Below are 19095 nucleotides of genomic sequence, written 5' to 3'. Positions count from 1 at the left end.
GGAACTTGTTCTTTATACCACAATTATAAATTTTTTTCCAATTTTTTTTTATATCCTTAGCTTGCTGCCATTATTAACTATTGCAGGAGCATGTATAAGCCTGTATGACTTACAAGTTTGCTAATAAATAGCATTTTATTAATAGCTGGCAACATGTATGACATCACTAAGAACAGCAGACCATGGGGTGCTGGAGGCTATTACCCAGCTAGCACTTGTTCTGTCAGGTCTGCGATACAGACATATCCTCTGCTTTTATTCTAATCCTGCCTGCATATTTCATCTTGTTAAAACAATGCAGGGGGCTGGACTAGATGACATCCGGGATCTCAATGCCCTTTTCAGCTATACATTTCTATGATTGCAGGCCAGCAGAGGCTGACTAGTTCAGAAGAAGATGCCCTGGCTTTGGAGGGATGTTTTCCCAGTGGGGATGGAAGGTTTTGTAGCATATGTCTGAGGAGGGTGGTTTTGAACAGTAATTTTACACCTCTTTCTGATTCTCCTGTCACTTAGCATACGTCTACATGTCAATAAAACACCTGCCGCAGAACCATGTCTGACTTGGGCTGCAAGGCTATAACATTGCAGTGTGGATGTTCGCACTTGGGCTGGAGCCTGGCCTCTGGGACTCTTGCAGAGCCCCAGGGCAGAGCCTGAACCTCTACACCAGGCGTGGCCAACCTGAGCCTGAGAAGTAGCCAGAATTTACCAATGTGCGTTGCTAAAGAGCCACAGTAATACATCAGCAGCTTCCCAACAGTTCCCCCCGCCCCACTCCCAGCACCTCCCACCCACCAGCAGCCCCGCGGATCAGCACCCCCCTCTCCCTTCCCTCCCGATCAGCTGTTTCGTGGCATGCAGGGGGCTCTGGGTGGGAGGAGCGAGGGCACGGCAGGCTCAGGGGAGGGGGCGGGAAGGGGTGCAGTGGGGGCAAGGCCTGTGGCAGAGCCAGGGGCTGAGCAGTGAGAACCCCCCAGCACGCTGGTGCCTGTAGCTCCAGCCTCGGAGTCGGTGCCTGTGCAAGGAGCTGCATATTAACTTCTGAAGAGCCGCATGTGGCTCCGGAGCAGCACGTTGCCCCCCCACCCCTACACTGCAATTGTGTAGCCCCAGGAGCGGGAACCTGGGGAGAGGGGCCAGCCACAGGTGTTTAATGGCAGCGTAAACGTACTCTCTGACTCCGCTACCTGGGCCGCCCTGGCCCCACTGCTGCAGTACACCGCCCAATCGTTAAGAGTTTATTCTCCCGGCACCCCTGGGCGCGAAGGGGCGATCAGGCCATCGGGGGTCCGGAGCTGAGGCCCAGAGGGGCCCGTCTCCTACTGCTGTCACGGGGAGTGAGGGCGGGGCCTAAATACCTTTGAGGACCTGCCCACGGGCACACCTGGGACAGGGCACTCACCCCCCTGAGGGGCCTGCAGCTCCCAGAGCCGCACCTGGCTGTGACCGGCCGCTACCCCTGGGCTCCCGCCTTACACTGACACCTGCGCGGCTGCGCCTCCTCCGCCATTGTGCCCGCGGGCCCGGGGCGCGGCGCGGCGCCTCGGGGTGTGGAAGGGAGGCGGGGCCCGGGCTCTCTGGGGGCGGCGGGGATGAAGAGCGGACATGGCGGCGGCCGGTGGCGTCTCCCCGCTGCGCTCCTGCCTGCTGCGTCTGCGGAGATGGGGACCCCCGCCCGCCGGCTACAGCAGCAGCTGCTCCCCGCGCAGAGCCGCCAGGTACCGGGGGGAGGTCATTTCCCTCGCGCTGGAGCCGCCTCCCGGGCGGGGAGAGGGGGCTGGGTGGGGGAGCGCTTGGCTGCCCTCCCCGTTAGCGGCTGGGGGCGGCGGTTAACGGCTGGAATTCGATGCTAACGGCTCCTCCGCGAACGTTCGGGGGGGGGGGGCAGCGCGCGCGCGCGCGCGCGCGCGGCGGGGTTCGGCCACCTGGGGCAGCCCGGGCCTCAGGGCTTCTTCCCCCCGCACCCCTGTGCCCATTCAGCCCCTCTTGAGGGCGGGGGGCTTTAAGACCACGTGACCCCGGTTGTGACGTTGAGCACCCCAATGAGATGCCCAGCTCCCATGTTTGGGTATCGAAATGGGCGTCTGCCCCTCCAGACCGCCCCCAGGTACTGGGGCGCTCTGTCTGCGCCCTGGGTCAGTGCCAAGCCCAGGTGTGCAAAAATCGTTAGCCAGGCCTGGGAAATCCTGAGATTCTGCCTGAAAATCATGAGATTTTCTTTCCAAAATAATGCACGTCTGTCTCTTTGCCTTCTGGGTTCTGCGCCTCAATGATTCCCTCGCATCCCCTTTTCTAGACTTGCTCTGCAACCATGGGGCCACTTGTTTTTTTCCCCCGCTGAAAGCTGAGATTTGCATGCACTCCTCTGACTCCAGTAGGTGGAGCTTTAAGCAAAACTACAAACATTGCCAGACTCGCAATGAAATCAGTTGCCTGACTGAGAGCTAAAATATAGGTGCTGGGCACCTATGTAAGCACTTACATTTGGCAATTGAGTTCCCTGATTAATCTTTCCATACAGTCTCTGGATAGGTATATGCTACAGGGACTGTATTGGCATAGCCACATTACTATAGCTGTGCTGGCATAACCCAATTGTGTAGACACAGCCAACAGTGACAGAAGAGTTTTTTCCATTGGTGTAGGAACAGCATCTTCCCAAATGGCAGTAGCTAGGTCAACAGATGCATTTTTCTGTTGACCTAGCTATGTCTACATTGGGAATTAGATTGGCATAGCTACCCAGTGTGGATTTTTCATAGCCCTCTCCAACGTAGCTATGTTGATCTAAATTTTAAATGTAGACCAGTGTCACAAGCCGTTCAGACAGATTGAATGAGGGAAGATAGAACTGCAAAATATTTATTCTGAAAATTTACTTGTTAATGGGTTTATTGAAACCTAAGAAAATCCTTAATGCCCAGAAGCCAAACACTGTAAACATGTTTTGAACCTTAATTGCTCCTGGGAGGGGTACTTGGAAATCGATTTGTATTATTAAAAACTTTTATTTGACCAAGAGCCCCTTTTTGCTACCATTTGTTCTGGGTCCAGAATTGTTTCTGTGTTAATAGCTCACAATCTAATATTTTCACTTTGTATAAAGAAGAAGACTATTTAACAAATACAATATAATATTGTGGCACTTGTTTGTCCTTTTGTATGTGATATGAAAAAAAGAAATGAAAGATATTGTAGATGGATGCATTGTGTGTGTTTGTTCAAGAACATTGTACAAAAAAGACCTAAATATTTTTTGTGGAAAGTTTGTTCAATTTATCACAGCAATGAACAAAAAGCCTTGTCAAGTCTCTCACCTTGACTGTGTAACATATAATTTAATGTGCTCGCCTGCTGGTTTACTCTTGGTACTATGGTATGACAATTCTTTGCTCCTGTTGGATATGGAAGAGGGGATTTTAGTCAGTCTCTTACCAGAGACCCTTTTTTATCTAAAGAGTCTGTTCCGAGATAAATATTAGTAACACTGGACTTTATGTACATCATGAAAAATATCCTACATGGACGCAATGCTATTTGCTCTTCACTAATTCTAAAAGGAAACAATCCGCCAACACTACTGTGACAACATTAAGTAAATGTCCACCCGAATCTCTCTCCTTTCATTGTTCTAGAAAATAGTGGAGAGAACTGATCCCATTGTTCCTGAGATGGATGTCGAAAAACATTGCCTTTTTATATGACTAGTTTTTTGGATGTGTGGTGCCAAAAATAATTGTTTCTAAGATAATGAATTCAGCAAATCACATAGTTTTGAGTGTATTGATCTTAGGGCATTGGGATATCAGGGATTGAAAGGGACAGGATGTAATGGACCATGTGATCTCCTGGGTTTGTAGTATTTCTATGACCCTCTGAAACTGATGCTAGGCAACTTTATCTTTGTTATACTTTATCAGTTACTGCATTTATTAAGAAGAAACATCCACTGTATATACTATAGTAAATTTATACAAGCTTTAGAAACATAAGACCACATTATTTCCCTGCTGGGTTTTCTCAGAGCTCAGTTATTGGGGCTTTGTCTATATAGGGAAAAAAACATGTTGTGTAACCTAAACTGAGAGTTTAAACTGATAGTTAAACGAGTATAATCGCCCTGTGTAGACATTCTTATTCTGGCATAAGAGTGTCTTTTTTGTTTTAATTTATGTTGCTTGGGAAGGAGTTTTAAGATAAACTGAAAAAAGCCACTCATATACTGGAATAAGAACATCCACATAGGCGCGTCACACTGATAAAACTATGTTAAATATAGCTGGCTGAACTTGCCCGTGTAGACAAGGTCTAAGCAAAAAGGTTTTTCTTCAACTGTTACTCTCATTGACTTGTTCAGTGCACAGAAGCACAATCTCATATTTGTTTGTTTTTCTGAAGTACTGATATTTTGTTTCTTGACTTAGTAGTTTAAGTACATATATTAATTTTGCTTTATTTGGAGTAAATTGTCTAGATTTTGACCTGAGTAGGCAAGTAGGGGAAAAGGTTTAAGCTGGGCTTTTTTATGCTTTAAAAAATTGTTGAAATCCCATTTCTTGATGAAAAGTCGTATAAACTGTTCTTACCAATATCATAATTCACAATAGAAGGAAAGTAGTTTGAGAGTATCAGGGTGCCAAAGGGAGAGATGGCAAAATATTAGAATTTTCAATTTGTTTTTCTGTTTCAACAATACCTTCTAGACAGAATCAGTTGTGATTAAATGGGCAATTGAAATAATTTCCTGGCGCTTGCTAATCCAAATGCCAAAAGTAACAGTATTTGCCGGCTGTTACAAAAGAGCGTTCAAATAGTTGCCTCAATTATATAGGGAATCCCTGGATAGTTGGCTTTCTACAGATGAATAAATTAGAGATGTCTCATGCAAAACAATCATCCTATATGAATTCAGAAAATCTCAGGGTTTTTTTAGAAGCAGTCCATGCTTGTTTTACTTTAGAGAATTCATGTTCCTGAGGGTCTCTTGAATTAGGAACTGAACTTGTTTGGAATGTTTTTGTATAAGGCCAACTAATACAAGAGAGAGCCTGCATGTGTGTGTTACACTATGAAAGATATACTGAAGTAGTATTTGTCCCTCCTCCTTTAAAGTATGTAAAAACTCATTTTAGCATTAATAGCAGTTACAGAATTTAAGAGAATGTACTCTATAAGATTCTAGGGATAGCTAGTGAGCAAATAAATGGTTGAAACTCTCATATTTAAGATGAAAAATATAATTTACATTACATGATCTTTGCTTTCAGTGTAACTGGTATTTTACACTTTTTTAGAATGTTTGCTGCTGATGTGAAAGAATATAGACTAATTTTAAAGAGAAATGCACAAGATGGAAAACGTTTACTTTGGAAGGAGTATATTTTTGCTTAAATATTAAATGGTGGCATTATCTTCTGATTTTTATATCCATATGGATGCTGGGAATTGGTTTGCAATTTCTGCCTGTTCTACTGTAGTCCCAAATAATAATTTTCAGCAAGTTGGTAGATATTAGCAGGAGGCTTAGAAGTGATAGTAAAAATTTGCAGTTTAGATATGGTGAAAAAAATTCTCATAATAGGAATTTCCAGAATGTTATACTGATAAAAATGATATATTTCTTAATATAACATAATTCATGCAAAACAGTGCCATGAAGAATTAGCGTCAGGTTGTGAATGGCGTCTTGTTGAGTTGTGGGACAAGGCTGGGGTGGATACAAGGCAGTGTGTTTATTCTTATTGGTTTCTCTCTTCTCTTCTAGGACCAGCAGAGAGAAGAGATTCCATCTTCCAGAATTCACCACTGTCTGCTTTCCCCCATATGCCCCCTAGACCGTTTTTTTTTTTTTTTTTAAATCACTAAAGGGACACTGCCAAGTAATATTTTAAAATAATCCTTAATATTAATTTTACCCTAAATTGTGTTTAATTGCACTTAATCTTAATCTTCTTAATCGTTTTAGAAGTCTAAACATCTGTATCTATATTTTTTCTATATCTTGAATCATCAACAATTTTCATGTTATTTTAGTGTCTTATTGTCATGCCAAAACATCTTCCTGTCTGTAGACATGTACTCTATTGATGTTACTTTGGGGAAGCAATTTAAGTGTTGTTCTAGTAGAGAAGGAGCACAATACTGGTTTTCGGAGACTTGAAGAAATATTGCTTCCTCTAAATACATTTATTGTTTGATCAAATAATAAGCTTAAAAAATGAATTCAGAGGACTGTACTCATCAGACATCAATTTAAAATTGGTCAAAATTTTGAATCTAAAAACTCTGACAGTGTCCCTTTTTAAAACTCGTTATAAATGTCAAACTACATTTTGCATTGGTGATTTTTAACTGTTGTATGTGTATTTGCACAAGAAATTGGGTGGTGGTTTTGTATTGAACATAGAGAGTGGTTAGCCTCTCCCTCTCAAAAAAAAATCATATTGATTGCTGTAACAACAAAACATGAGCAATTTATTTTACTAAATCGAATAAGAAAGTAGAAATTAACAACCAGCATTTTTCTTTTAACATGCTTTTCTTTATCATCAAAATCAGCATATTCTCTATATAGCTTTTTACTGAAGTTATAGCCACACATTTTGTGCAAATCAGACTAATATACTTTTCCAAGATGCCTTAGACTTGTACATTAGGCCTGGACTTCTAGGATGAAATTCTGACCTCAATGGAGAGTCCGGTGGCACCTTAAAGACTAACAGATTTATTTGGGCATAAGCTTTTGTGGGTAAAAAAAACCACTTCTTCAGATGCATGGAGTGAAAATTACAGATGCAGGCATTATATACTGACATATGAAGAGAACAATAATATGTATTAAATTATATATTTATTAAATTAAGACTGTTTGGCTTTAAGGTGCCACCGGACTCCGTGATGTTTTTGTGGATACAGACTAACACGGCTAGCCCCTGATACTTGACCTCAATGAAGTCAATGTGAGTTTTGCCATTGACTTCAATGGGGCCAAGATTTCACTCCCAGTTGTTCTTTTCATAATGTCCCACATCCATATTTGTCAAACAGAGCTTAAATAGAAATACATATTATCAAATAACAAAGCACTGATAAGAAATTTAATTAGAAACATCTCATTATAATAGCCATTGTTGGTAGTGCACTTTATAAAAGTTATCCTACAAATGAAGAATAATTTATTACTCTACTGCACTAATACTTGACGTGTACAAGTCTATTCCTTTTTTAAATGTTGAAATAAATAAATTTTGTTGATGTTATACCTAAAAAAAAAAAAAAAAAAATCTCCATTGTATATCTACTATAGTAGTCTCAGGAATTCTTGTCTGTGTAACTGAGATATCTCAACACACGTGGCAAATTTGGCTAATTGTGAAAATATTAATATATTCTGTCAATGTGCGTTCTATTTTTCTGAATAAAACATGATAAAGAGAATAAGTGTTTATGAATAGCCCCAAAGCATTTAATATCTGTACTTCTTAAAGAATTAATACGATAGTCGACGCATAACTATTCTTTCTTTGTCCTTACCTTGGTTTGAAATAATTTAAGCACAAGTGGAAATTGGGCAAAAATTTTGCTGGCTGTTTGGCCAGTAAAGGAAGAAGATGGAGTAGTCTGCAAGAAAAAAGAGGCAGCCTGTAATTATTTTGACAAGAAGAGTATATATGAAGAGGAGGCAAGCCCCAAATCTATTTTATTTATCTTTTCTCCTTCTGGAAAGAGGTTTCTTCAGGTTGTTGTATTTTCAGAGAATAACTATAGGCATAGCAAACAGAGAACTGCTGCACCAAACACGGATTTGTGCCACAGAACTATCTACATTTTGGCTCTTGTTGTGTCACCTCATGTATCTTTTCATCTTATAACTGGTCCAGTGGATTAGGGAGACATTTTTAATAGTCTGGGAATAATATGGTAGTTGTGATGTTAGATTTCTGAATGAGTAAAATGTTGTTAGTCTTTGCTCTTCAGGGAATTTGTATTGATGACAGTTGTGCTAAGATTTTGTAAACTATAATATGGCTAAGGCTAAAGAACATTAAAAATGCAATATATTAACGTAGTGTTAAAACTCTAATGTTAAAGCCAGGCAAGCAAACCGTTTCAAAACTGGTGAGTGTAGCTATAACCTCAAAGGCACACTATTGAATGGTTCAATAACTCCCAGAGTTCTGCTTGGCATAGATGGAAATACATAAATGCAGTAAAAATAAGATGTTTGAGTCCCAAGGACCATGCTAAAGACAAGAGGTGAAATCCTGGCCACTTTGAAATCAATCGTAAAACTCCCATTGCCTTCAAATGGGGTCAAGATTTCACCTGATGGGTTTGATTCACAACTTCAGTGAGTCTTGAGTGAGTAAAGGGTTCACAATCAGATCCAGAGGGAGTAATCAATAATAGCTTCATTGATAATACAGAGTTCTGTCACCCTCATTAATACAGATAACTAAAACTTAGTGTCCTTAGTCGCAACGTTTAATAATTAGCAAAATAAAACGTATTCCTTTTACATAGCCAGTTTCAAACTGAGGCTTGGTCTACACTACCCCCCCTAATTCGAACTAAGGTACGCAACTTCAGCTACGTGAATAACGTAGCTGAAGTTCGAAGTACCTTATTTCGAATTAGTTCAAACTTACCTTGGTCCACACTCGGCAGGCAGGCTCCCCCGTCGACTCCGCGGTACTCCTCTCGGCGAGCTGGAGTACCGCAGTCGACGGCGAGCACTTCCGGGTTCGACTTATCGCGTCCAGACTAGACGCGATAAGTCGAACCCAGAAGTTCGATTTCCAGCCGTCGAACTTGCCGGTAAGTGTAGCCAAGGCCTGAGAGTTTCCTTTAAAATAGAGATGCATATCAAATAGCTACCATCTGTTTCTGCAGAAGTACTCAGTGAGAAGTACTTAAAAGTGAGCCATGTGTAGGGTTATAGTTCACTTGCATTTTCCTTGGTACAAATAATGTTTTAAATAAAATATTGTTATTAGCTCACTGTTACCTACCTTACAAAGTGAAATTTACAAAAGTCACATATGTTTTCTGATAAAGATCCGTTTCATCTCTGTAACTGCTAATAAAATAATTTCCGCATCCTTAAAATAATTTAAATTTATAAATTAAAGAATACATGGAAAAACCAATTTGGGGACAAACAGGAATTTTCGATCATTTTAAAATTTAATCCCCTACATGTAAATAATCATCATAGCATATAATGCTCTTTATACCCCAATAAGACACTGGTTTTCTAGTAATCCTTTTATTTCTTTTTTTTCAAACCTGATTAAGGGGCTTTCTGCAATTACATTTGGGGGTTAAAAATTCAGAACACTTGAATAACCTCTACGATGGAATATGTTCTCTATGTATTTAACGCAGCCTGAAAAATTTGGCTTGTCAGCTCACTTAGGACTTATTTTACATGCCTGACCACAATATATTCTATATTAGCCTTACCAGCTTGGTAAAGGTGAGAGAGAAGATTCGGTGTATGGGTTGTTACATTTCCTTAAAAAATGTGCAAGACTGCTTTAGTGCATGCTTTTGTTTGTTTTCTACACATGTCCATGTGTCTTTTTGTTTTGGTTGCTGAGTTTAAGCAGACCCATCCAGCTTTAGCAATTTTGGGTAGACTGGCAAACTATTTATTTTCCTACCCCTCCAAAATGTATGCATTCACAAAGGGACCAGCCCAAGGCCTTGGCTACACTCGCAGATGTACAGCGCTGTGAGTTAAACCTGACTGCGTGCAGCTGAGTAGGGAAAGCGCTGCAGTCTGTCCACACTGACAGCTGCCCAGCGCACGGTCGTGGCCACATTTGCGGCAATTGCAGCGCTATTGGGAGCGGTGCATTATGGGCAGCTATCCCACAGAGCACCTTTTCCCATTCTGGCGCCGTGGGTTGTGGGAAGGGGGCGTGGGAAGGGGGATTCTGGGTCCTGTCCCAATGCCCCGTGATGCATCGCTTCGCATCCCAGAAATCCCTTTGTTTCCGTCCACCTTTGGCACCATCTTTCAACCGTTTCTGTGCAGCGCGATCTGTCTGCGGGAAATGGAGTCCGAACTGCTGAGGCGTATGCTGACGAGTCTCGCCAGCACGTCACGTTTGGTTGTCGAACTATTCCTTAAGATCCAAAGTGACAGTGAGAGTGAGGGTGAGGAGTCTGACGATGCTATCGAGCCGCATAACGCATACGACACGAAATTGCTTGTGGCATTCACGGACATGCTCAGCACCGTGGAATGTTGCTTTTGGGCTCAGGAAACAAGCACCGAGGGGTGGGATCGCATCGTCATGGAAGTCTGGGATGACGAGCAGTGGCTGCAGAACTTTTGGATGAGAAAAGCCACTTTCATGGGACTGTGTGAGGAGCTTGCCCCTACCCTGCGGCGCAAGGACACGAGATTGAGAGCTGCCCTGCCAGTGGAGAAGCGGGTGGCTATTGCAATCTGGAAGCTGGCAACTCCAGATAGCTACTGGTCGGTCGCAAACCAGTTTGGAGTGGGAAAGTCGACGGTTGGAATCGTGTTGATACAAGTTTGCAAGGCCATTAATCGCATCCTACTCAGAAGAACCGTGACTCTGGGTAACGTGCAGGAAATAGTGGATGGCTTTGCACAAATGGGGTTCCCTAACTGTGGAGGGGCGATAGATGGGACGCACATTCCTATTCTGGCACCACCCCACCTAGGATCCGAGTACGTTAATCGGAAGGGGTATTTCTCTATGGTTTTCCAGGCGCTTGTGGATCACCGTGGGCGTTTCATTGACATGTACACAGGCTGGCCTGGAAAGGTGCATGATGCACACATCTTTCAGAACACTTGGCTGTTCAGGAAGATGCAGGCCGGGACTTTTTTCCCAGAGCGGAAGATCACAGTTGGGGAAGTTGAAATGCCCATTGTGATCCTTGGAGATCCCGCTTACCCGTTAATGCCGTGGCTCATGAAACCCTACACAGGAGCCTTGACAGCAGCAAGGAACGGTTCAACTACAGGCTGAGCCGGTGCCGAATGACTGTGGAGAGTGCCTTTGGCCATTTAAAGGCCCGCTGGCGATCTCCGTATGGGAAGCTGGACTTGGCCGAAAACAGCATCCCCGTGGTTATATCCACATGCTGTGCCCTCCATAATATTTGTGAAGGGAAGGGTGAAAGCTTCACTCAGGCATGGACCTCTGAGGTTCAACACCTGGAGGCTGAATTTGCACAGTCAGAGAGCAGGGGTATTACAGGGGCCCAGCGCGGGGCTGCAAGGATTAGGGATGCCTCGAGGGAGCGATTTGAGGCTGAAAACCAACAGTGATATCTGGTGCCGTGCACGGGAGTGAAGTGCAGTAGTTCCAATCTTTAGGAATCGGTGTTTGCTAAGCAGACTTGCAGTGCCTGTTTATTTCCTGGGCTAAGGAGTCTTTTACTTTATGCAATAATAAAGAATGTTTTCAAAGTCAAAGAATCCATTTATTGAAAAGAAACAAGGGGGTGGAGTGGGGAACGGTACAATCACAGATTCGCGTATGTCCTGTCTGGTGTGCTGTGCAGTGAGTGCTGCACTTCAGGACAGCTATACTGCATGGTGATGGGGGTTGAGTGCAGAGGGTAAGGGTCGTGGTTTTCAGGGCTGGGTGGTGAAGATACTGGTGTTGGAGGCAGCGGGTGGCGTGAAGAACACAGAAGTTGGGGAAAGTGGGTTGGAGGTGACAGTGGGGCACAACGGAAAGAGTTTTGGGACAAGGGCTGTGGGGTGGGTGGCGTTTGCGTTTGCGGTTCTGCTCCTCTTTCTGCATGGCTACCAGCTCCTGGATAGCGTCTGCTTGGCGCTCCAGGATGCTTATGAGCCTATCAGTGCTTTGCTGCCGGTGCGCAGTGCTTTGCCGCCGGTGCGCTGCGTTTTCCTGGCGGATCCTGCTTTCTCTCTCCCTCCAGTTCTGTGCTTTCTCATTCTCTTTAATAGATTGCCGCATCACTTCTTGCAGCATGTCTTATTTGCTTTTTCGCGGTCTCTTCCTGAGTCTTTGCAGTCTCTGAGCAGGCGATAAGAGGGATGGCTGAGGTCTCAAGGTTGATGCAGCTGTATAGGCAAAATGCAACATTTAACAGAGGCAGCATTGTTTATACCAGACAGAGTAATGATTCCCCCCACACTTAAGGAGTAGAAAACACACAGGGTCTACACAACAGCATAATAGCTGAGGGTGACCTGGGAAGCAAGGGAGGGTCTTCTACTGCAATGCAGCTTCCACCCTGGCCCATATGTAGCTTGCCTGTGTGCAGCAATGGTCCCCCTGCCCCTCACGGCACAGTGGCGCAGACACGTTAGCCTGGCTGGGACAAGGACTACGGTGGCTCTCCCGATAAACCTGCGCAAGTGCATTGCTCACGTTCTGGATGAGACATTCAAGGAGATTACCGAGGCCGATTACCGCAATGTGATAAACCACATCAATGCATTATTCCGCATCTAGGTATGCCTAACCCTCCTCTCCCAAAGAGCCCGCACCGAAAATTTCCTTCCCGAAAAAAACCCCTGCTTACCGGGAACCTGCTCTTCTGTTTGTCCTCCACCAAGTACTGGCTGCTGCGATTGGCTACTTTCCTCCTGGCTCGAGAAGAGCTCCTGGCTGCATTGGCTCCAGGGATTCCAGGGTGTCTCCATCCGGCCCACCACCATCACTCCCATTTTCCTCCTCCTCCTTCTCCTTTCCTCCCCCCCAGGCTCTGAAGCGTCCATGGTGGTACTCGGAGTGGAGGTGGGGTTAACCCCAAGTATCGCATCCAGCTCTTTGTAGAATCGGCAGGTCGCAGGGGGAGCACCCGAGCGGCCGTTTGCATCGCAGGCTTTGCGGTAGGCACTCCAGAGCTCCTTCACTTTAATCCTGCACTGCAGGGCGTCCCGGTCATGGCCCCTTTCCATCATGTCCTTTGATACCTTCCCGAAGGTATCGTAATTCCTACGGCTGGAGCGCAGCTGGGACTATACAGCTTCCTCCCCCCCAAACACTGATGAGGTCCAGCAACTCGCCATTGCTCCATGCTGGGGCTCGCTTGGCGCGTGGAGGCATGGTCACCTGGAAAGATTCGCTGATAGCACTCCACGCCATGCCGGGCTGAGCAAACAGGAAGGGGATTTTTAAAATTCCCCGGGAATGTAAAGGGTGGGTCACATGGTTGGTTACCTGAGGCCAGGGCAGTAGAGTTTGAACTGATGACCAGAGTGGCTAGAACAGGCGTTGTGGGATACTGTCGAATAATTCTGGAGGCCATTCACAGCGCATTGGGTGGCCATACTGGCACCGCAGCGCTGCAGCGGCAGCGCAATACTCGCTATTCCTCTCGGGGAGGTGGAGTACATGCAGCGCTGCAACCACGGAGATAGAGCGCTGCAAATGCCTTGCCAGTGTGGATGGGGAGTGCGTTACAGCGCTGGGGGAGCCTTTACAGCGCTGTAACTCACAAGTGTAGCCAAGGCCTAAGGGTTTTGGGAAGGTTTAACAAGATTAGGTTTGTTTTTGAAGGGAGGTGATACCCACAACTTAACAGGCTCTTTTTACATACGAAGTGTGAAAATACCCTTTAATGCTCCATTCCCAAAAGGCCTAATGATTACTTTACATTGATTTGCATTTTAAAGTTTATCTTCACAAGAAAAAGGGCTGAAACCTTTTCATCTATACAAAATTTAATATTTTTTAACATTTCTACTTTCCCCATATCGTGGGAATCTGCAGTGGCATGCTTCTTGGGTTGTAAAGACCATTTCCATAAACAAACCGCAATAAGATCTCTCTCCCCCAATGGCCTTATTTTCAATTTATAGAAGCCTATCATAGATAAGGCCGTCACTACTGTTTGAGTTTTCATCTTCTTTGGACTTTTCTCCAGAATTTCTACATAGGCCTTGGCTACACTCGGGACTTCACAGCGCTGTATGTACTCCGCCTCTCCGGGGGGAATCGCTTGCAGCACTGCGAGCGAGTGTGCAGCGCTGCAGGCTCTGATTACACTGACACTTTACAGCGCTATGCTCATTGCGCTCAGGGCGGGGGCGTTTTTACACCCCTGAGCGCAGCAAGTTGCAGTGCTATACAGCGCCAGTGTAGCCAAGGCCATAGTTGTGGAAGTAATATGCCTGAAACCGGGCATGGTATTCCAGATGGGCTTTGCCATGGCCTTCTACAATGGTATAATTTTTCTTGTTTTGCTTATGTTTATTTACATCTTCTAATGTAGCCTGGAATCCTTTTGATCTTCTGTGCTTTAACTGAACAAATTGTGTCCATTTTCATATCCGTGCTAACTTGAAACCTTCCTTTCTTTGCCAGGATATTCCAGTATTCTACCTTACATGTTATAGTTTTTGTATTGTAGTTTTTAAGCAATCCATCTCGGCTCTTAAATTTGCTCATATTAAAATCTATCAGCTGTTTGATAGTTCGCTCCCTTAATGTGTTTAGGTCTTCTTGAAGATTATCTTTCTTGCTTAAAACATGGATATTTTGAATGTCAACGATTTCAGCAAAATACACCACTAGGTAGGAACAACCCTCCATTAGGTTGTTAAAATACATTGAAAAAGCTACATTCTTTTGTGAGCTGTCGCCATTTACAATTAGCTCTGGCTTATGCTTGTATGATTTGCTTTATATTATATTTAGAAGGAACACTAAGTAGGTACAGGTATATCATATCTTCTAAGAAATATATATTACCTCTCAGCCACAATACATTGGCATAACATTTGTTCTTGACCAAGGTCAATGCACTGTATTGATCCGTTGCATTTTTAATTTGGCACTTCACGCTCTAAACCATATTAGTTATACCACCAATTTCAGCTTGATGAATGTTAGAGAGTCCTAACTATTTTGTTGTGTGTAAGGTCAGAATTGAGTGATGACCGCTCTTTTAGACCTATGCCATGGGGCTGGTGTTACTCTTTAAGGGTACAAGCTTGCCCTTAGATGTTTTAGAAGGTTAGACTGTATATGTAGGATTAAGAAAATTAGTCCTTTGATAATACAATTACAGTGAAAACTAGGAGGCTAAATGAGAATAACATGATTTCACTTATATACAGTATGATATGTTTTAAAGAGCAGATTAAATACGTACAGTATTGCCCAACACAGGTGACTTTCAATATTTAATTGGCATAACAAGTGCAGAAAAGGAAAGATCAGAGCCAAAGTATTGTAATAGCCAAAGCATGTAACGTGCAAGACGAGAGAGAACCACAGGAAGGGTAAATAAGGGCATATATATAACTGAGAAGCATGAAATTACATCTATCTCCTATCTCTGGTATCACAGTTAAGGAAGGATAGTGTTTCCCAGTACAAAACATTGTGGGAGAAAACGGCTAAAGCCAGCTTTTGAATTAAAAGAAAAGAACAGCAGCTGTATATTAGTGGTTCCATTTGAGCTGATACATATTTATTGTTTTAGTGGCTTTGCTGTGGAATAAATTGAGTTTGTTCTCACTAGGCTGTTCATACCAAACACTGACCTTTCAAGGATACCTCCTGGGTTGGTAGTATTACACCTTTTCATAAAAAATACTTTCTAAACAAAGTTATTCTTGTTACTCAATATAATTCACTTATTCTAAATTGAACTCGGTTCAAAGCAGGGCTTGGTCCCTTGCATAGTGTGTGCATGTGCGTATGTATAGACACAAAACTATAGTTCTCTTTCAGAAGAAGAAAGCAAGATGTGTGAGTGGGAGGGTGTCTTGCTCATAGTCCTGCTTCCTATCTAGAAAAGTGGGAGCAAGCTTCCTATAGGATTCTGATCCTTGTGTCATGGATATGTGGACCACCAGCAGTTCTTTTGATGCTGTGTGTAAGACTAGAACACTGGTATCCTCCACTGTGCAGTTCTGTGTTTCGCAGGAAGAGTAGACATGTCCACTGGTACTTCATACATATCTTATTTAATCCTCTGAAAGTAAGATTTACGTTCTCTATACAAATGCAGTCAGACATAATAGACATAATTTAATATAGAAAGATATAATATTCCTGTCTAGAAACAATATTAAATATATATATTTATCATGCTTGGCTTCCTTGATTTTCCTTGGAATGTGTGAAAAGACAAGGAGTTGAAATATGCGAGGAGATAAACACACAACTTCAGAGGAGGGGTAGTCCAACCAGGGTTATATTGTATGCAGGCAGTGTTGGCGCAGAGCTAATATGCACATTTACATATATCAGACAGATGAGACTGGAAAACACAGTCAAGGAAAACCGAGTGGGTACAGACAGGAGAGTCAAATGGGAGATCTGGATGGAGAAGATGGAATTGCTCCTGAGGATGCCCTTGTCCAAGTGAATGACTTCCATTTTCAGACAGTTAACTGAGGGATGTTGAGAGAGAGCTGCAAACTCGCTTTGAGACAAGAAAGCCAACAGAAAGCAGTTGGTAAAGAAGCAGCTGAAATACAAGTTCAGTTAAGTATCAGCAGCATAAGAGTGGCAGTTAAGGTTAAAGGTAGTTATAATAGGACCGAGAGGAAAAAGTTAGTTTACTCAAAAACTGCAGCTAGTGAGGAATTCAACTGCTCACTTGCTTAGCGGTGCTTCGAGCAGGCTGCCTATTAAGCTGTACTCCATAGTCCATGCTCCTATTTTCAAGTACAGTTCAACATGTACTTACTACTTAAAGACTATATATATATAAAGGGGAGTGAATAGTGGCAGATTTTAGAGAGTTTGAGAATGAAAGTTCCTATAATTTCTGTTGCCCAGAGATGTGGGAAGTCGAATTTTGGAATTCTTGGTTGAAAGTGGTTCCAAGAGTCTATGCTCTTTTTTTCCCCAGAGCTACAGTAATTTTACAGTGGCAACCTGACAAGAGTGAAAGATTCTTTAGTTAGAAACAAATATGGGTTGTGTTTCCCTGCAGTTCTGTATTTGGTGGATTAGTTTGGCCCCCTGTATCTGTCTGGGGAGACCACAGTTAATTTTCGTTCTGAGGTCCATTTGGACACCAGCCCACATTAATATTAAAGAGGGTGCACAGATTTCTGAAATAATAAAGTAGGGTTGTAAGAAGAGATTGGTGTAAGGAGGGGACAGTTTGATATTTTGCTAGGAAGGCAGACCTGGCCTGATGCAACTTAAGCAAAAATAGAGGTTATAATTTCAGATTTTGTTTCATTTTTACATATAAAGGTGGTCTTGGATTGATTGGGTCATGCAGAACATCTTGTTCCAAACCAGATAAATGAGTCAAGTTTTCTCGTTGATTAACAATTTTATTGCTTTATATATTTAAGGGTTGCATTGCCTGGCACAGCAAAAATGAATCGTCTAATATCTGAAAGTCACACACTTTAGCTTTTCTGTGAAAAAGCAATAGGCTGGAATATAAACATAAAAGATTAACATGTGCCTGATCTGGATAACGTAACCTGTAACCAGCTGGCCCAAATGTGAAACACTGTAGAAGAAAGACCCTAAATAAGGAAAAGAACAAACTAAGATGACTAGATACTTAAACAATGTGGGACTGACCTCTCTAGAATTGCTAATATTATCTATAACCTCAGCTTCGTGATCTGACAATTTTGATGACTAATTTACTACAAGGTAATTGTAGGACAGGCAATATTGTATATAAAATGAAGCATTTCTATTACAATCGGGGACAACTGAATGGCATGATGGACAAGTTTTTAATGTTGCTCCTGCTTATAAAATGCAGATCCCATTTTCCTCATGCACCTTTTGAAATCAGTGAGAGTTTTGGCTACGTAAAATGTACGGGATTGAGCTTTAAAGGTTGGAGAGTTGCTGTCTTTATGAACTGTAATACTTTACTTCAGCTTTGAAAGTGCTAACCCCCTTCTAAGAGAGAGAGATTTTATTTTTTAAAATGTTATTCATAGTTATAGAAGTTGTCTGACTTCTAGTTGTTGGATGTGTGAAAGAGGGAGAGTGAAGCTGTGAAATGGTACAAAAATCCTCAACGTTTCTTCGGTCTGTATCTCTAACAATATATAGCATGCTGGCTACTAACAATACAGTGTTTAGAACCCACTTACTCTGCCTCTGAGTCTTAGGCCTTGTCTACGCTACTAAGTTTTGTCGATCAAAAACTGCCTTTTGTCACCAAAACAGTGAATGCATACACACTGCGATGCGACTTTTGTCGGGAAAAATGCCCGGTTTTGGAGACCAAATACAACCACCCCAACGAGAGACGTATGTCTTTTTTCTCTAAATTTTTCTTGACAAAGTGCCAGTGTAGACACCATGCTTGATTTCATCACTTTAATTGGCCTCCAGGAGGTGTCCCACAATGCCCATCGTGACTACTTTGGTCATCAGCTTGAACTCCACTGTCCTGCAGCCAGGTAAACAACCATCTGTCCCTCCCCCTTAGAAGCCCCAGGGATTTTTGAAATTCTATTTCCTGCTGGCTCAGCATGGAGAGGTCTCATCGCATCTTCCCAGGTAACCATGTCAGGTTATCACACCAAACACTCTCCCGCTTGGACCACTGTGGAGCTGTTGGATCTGATCAGGATATGCGGCGAGGAGGCTGTGCAGTCACAGCTGCGCTTGAGCCATAGGAATTGGGATACCTACGGGCACATTTCTTGAGGCTTGTGAAAAAAGGGCCATGATCAGGAACACTGCAGTGCAGAGCGAAGATAAGGGAGTTGAGGCAGGCGTACTATAAGGTGAGGGAAGCAAACCGTCACTCCGGTGCTTCACCTAAGACCTGCCGGTTCTATAAGGATCTGGATGCTATCCTCGGGGGCAACCCCACCTCCGCTGCCAAGGTCCCTGTAGATACTTCAGCAGGCCTGGAGGTGGTGGAAAGAGGACAAAGTTATTGATGAAGAGATGGAGTTAGATGACAATGTGGAGCTCCCGGTGGGGCAGGCAGCCAAGAACTGTTCTCCACTCCAGAGGTGTCTAGCCAGTCTCAGCAGTTGCTCTCTGGTGAGCAAGACGCAGGAGAGGAGATGGCTGTGATTTGTGTAGTGCAGAGGTGGGTTCAGGGTATAGAAATGTGGGAGGCTGTCTGTGTTTCTGGATGATGGACATTTCCCTGTGTAGCTAATCATTA

At 43.4% G+C, this 19095-nt stretch overlaps 1 protein-coding gene across 2 annotated transcripts in view; it reads left to right on the top strand.

Annotated features, from left to right (window-relative positions):
* The first annotated feature begins 1472 nt into the window (after positions 1-1472).
* Positions 1473-19095, top strand: part of MTHFD2L (methylenetetrahydrofolate dehydrogenase (NADP+ dependent) 2 like) — a 63395-nt gene continuing 45772 nt past the window's right edge. Inside the window, exon 1 of one of the 2 annotated variants that reach the window (XM_005283994.4) lies at positions 1473-1721. In XM_005283994.4, coding sequence (XP_005284051.1) covers positions 1609-1721 — 113 coding nt within the window. In that variant the 5' untranslated portion in view covers positions 1473-1608. The remainder of the gene's footprint in view (positions 1722-19095) is intronic. The other variant, XM_024110125.3, reaches the window with a different exon arrangement.

Source organism: Chrysemys picta, chromosome 5, assembly GCF_011386835.1.
Source record: "Chrysemys picta bellii isolate R12L10 chromosome 5, ASM1138683v2, whole genome shotgun sequence".
NCBI lineage: Eukaryota > Metazoa > Chordata > Testudines > Emydidae > Chrysemys > Chrysemys picta.
Note: the sequence above shows the minus strand (reverse complement) of the source record. Positions and strands in the feature narration are given on the sequence as shown.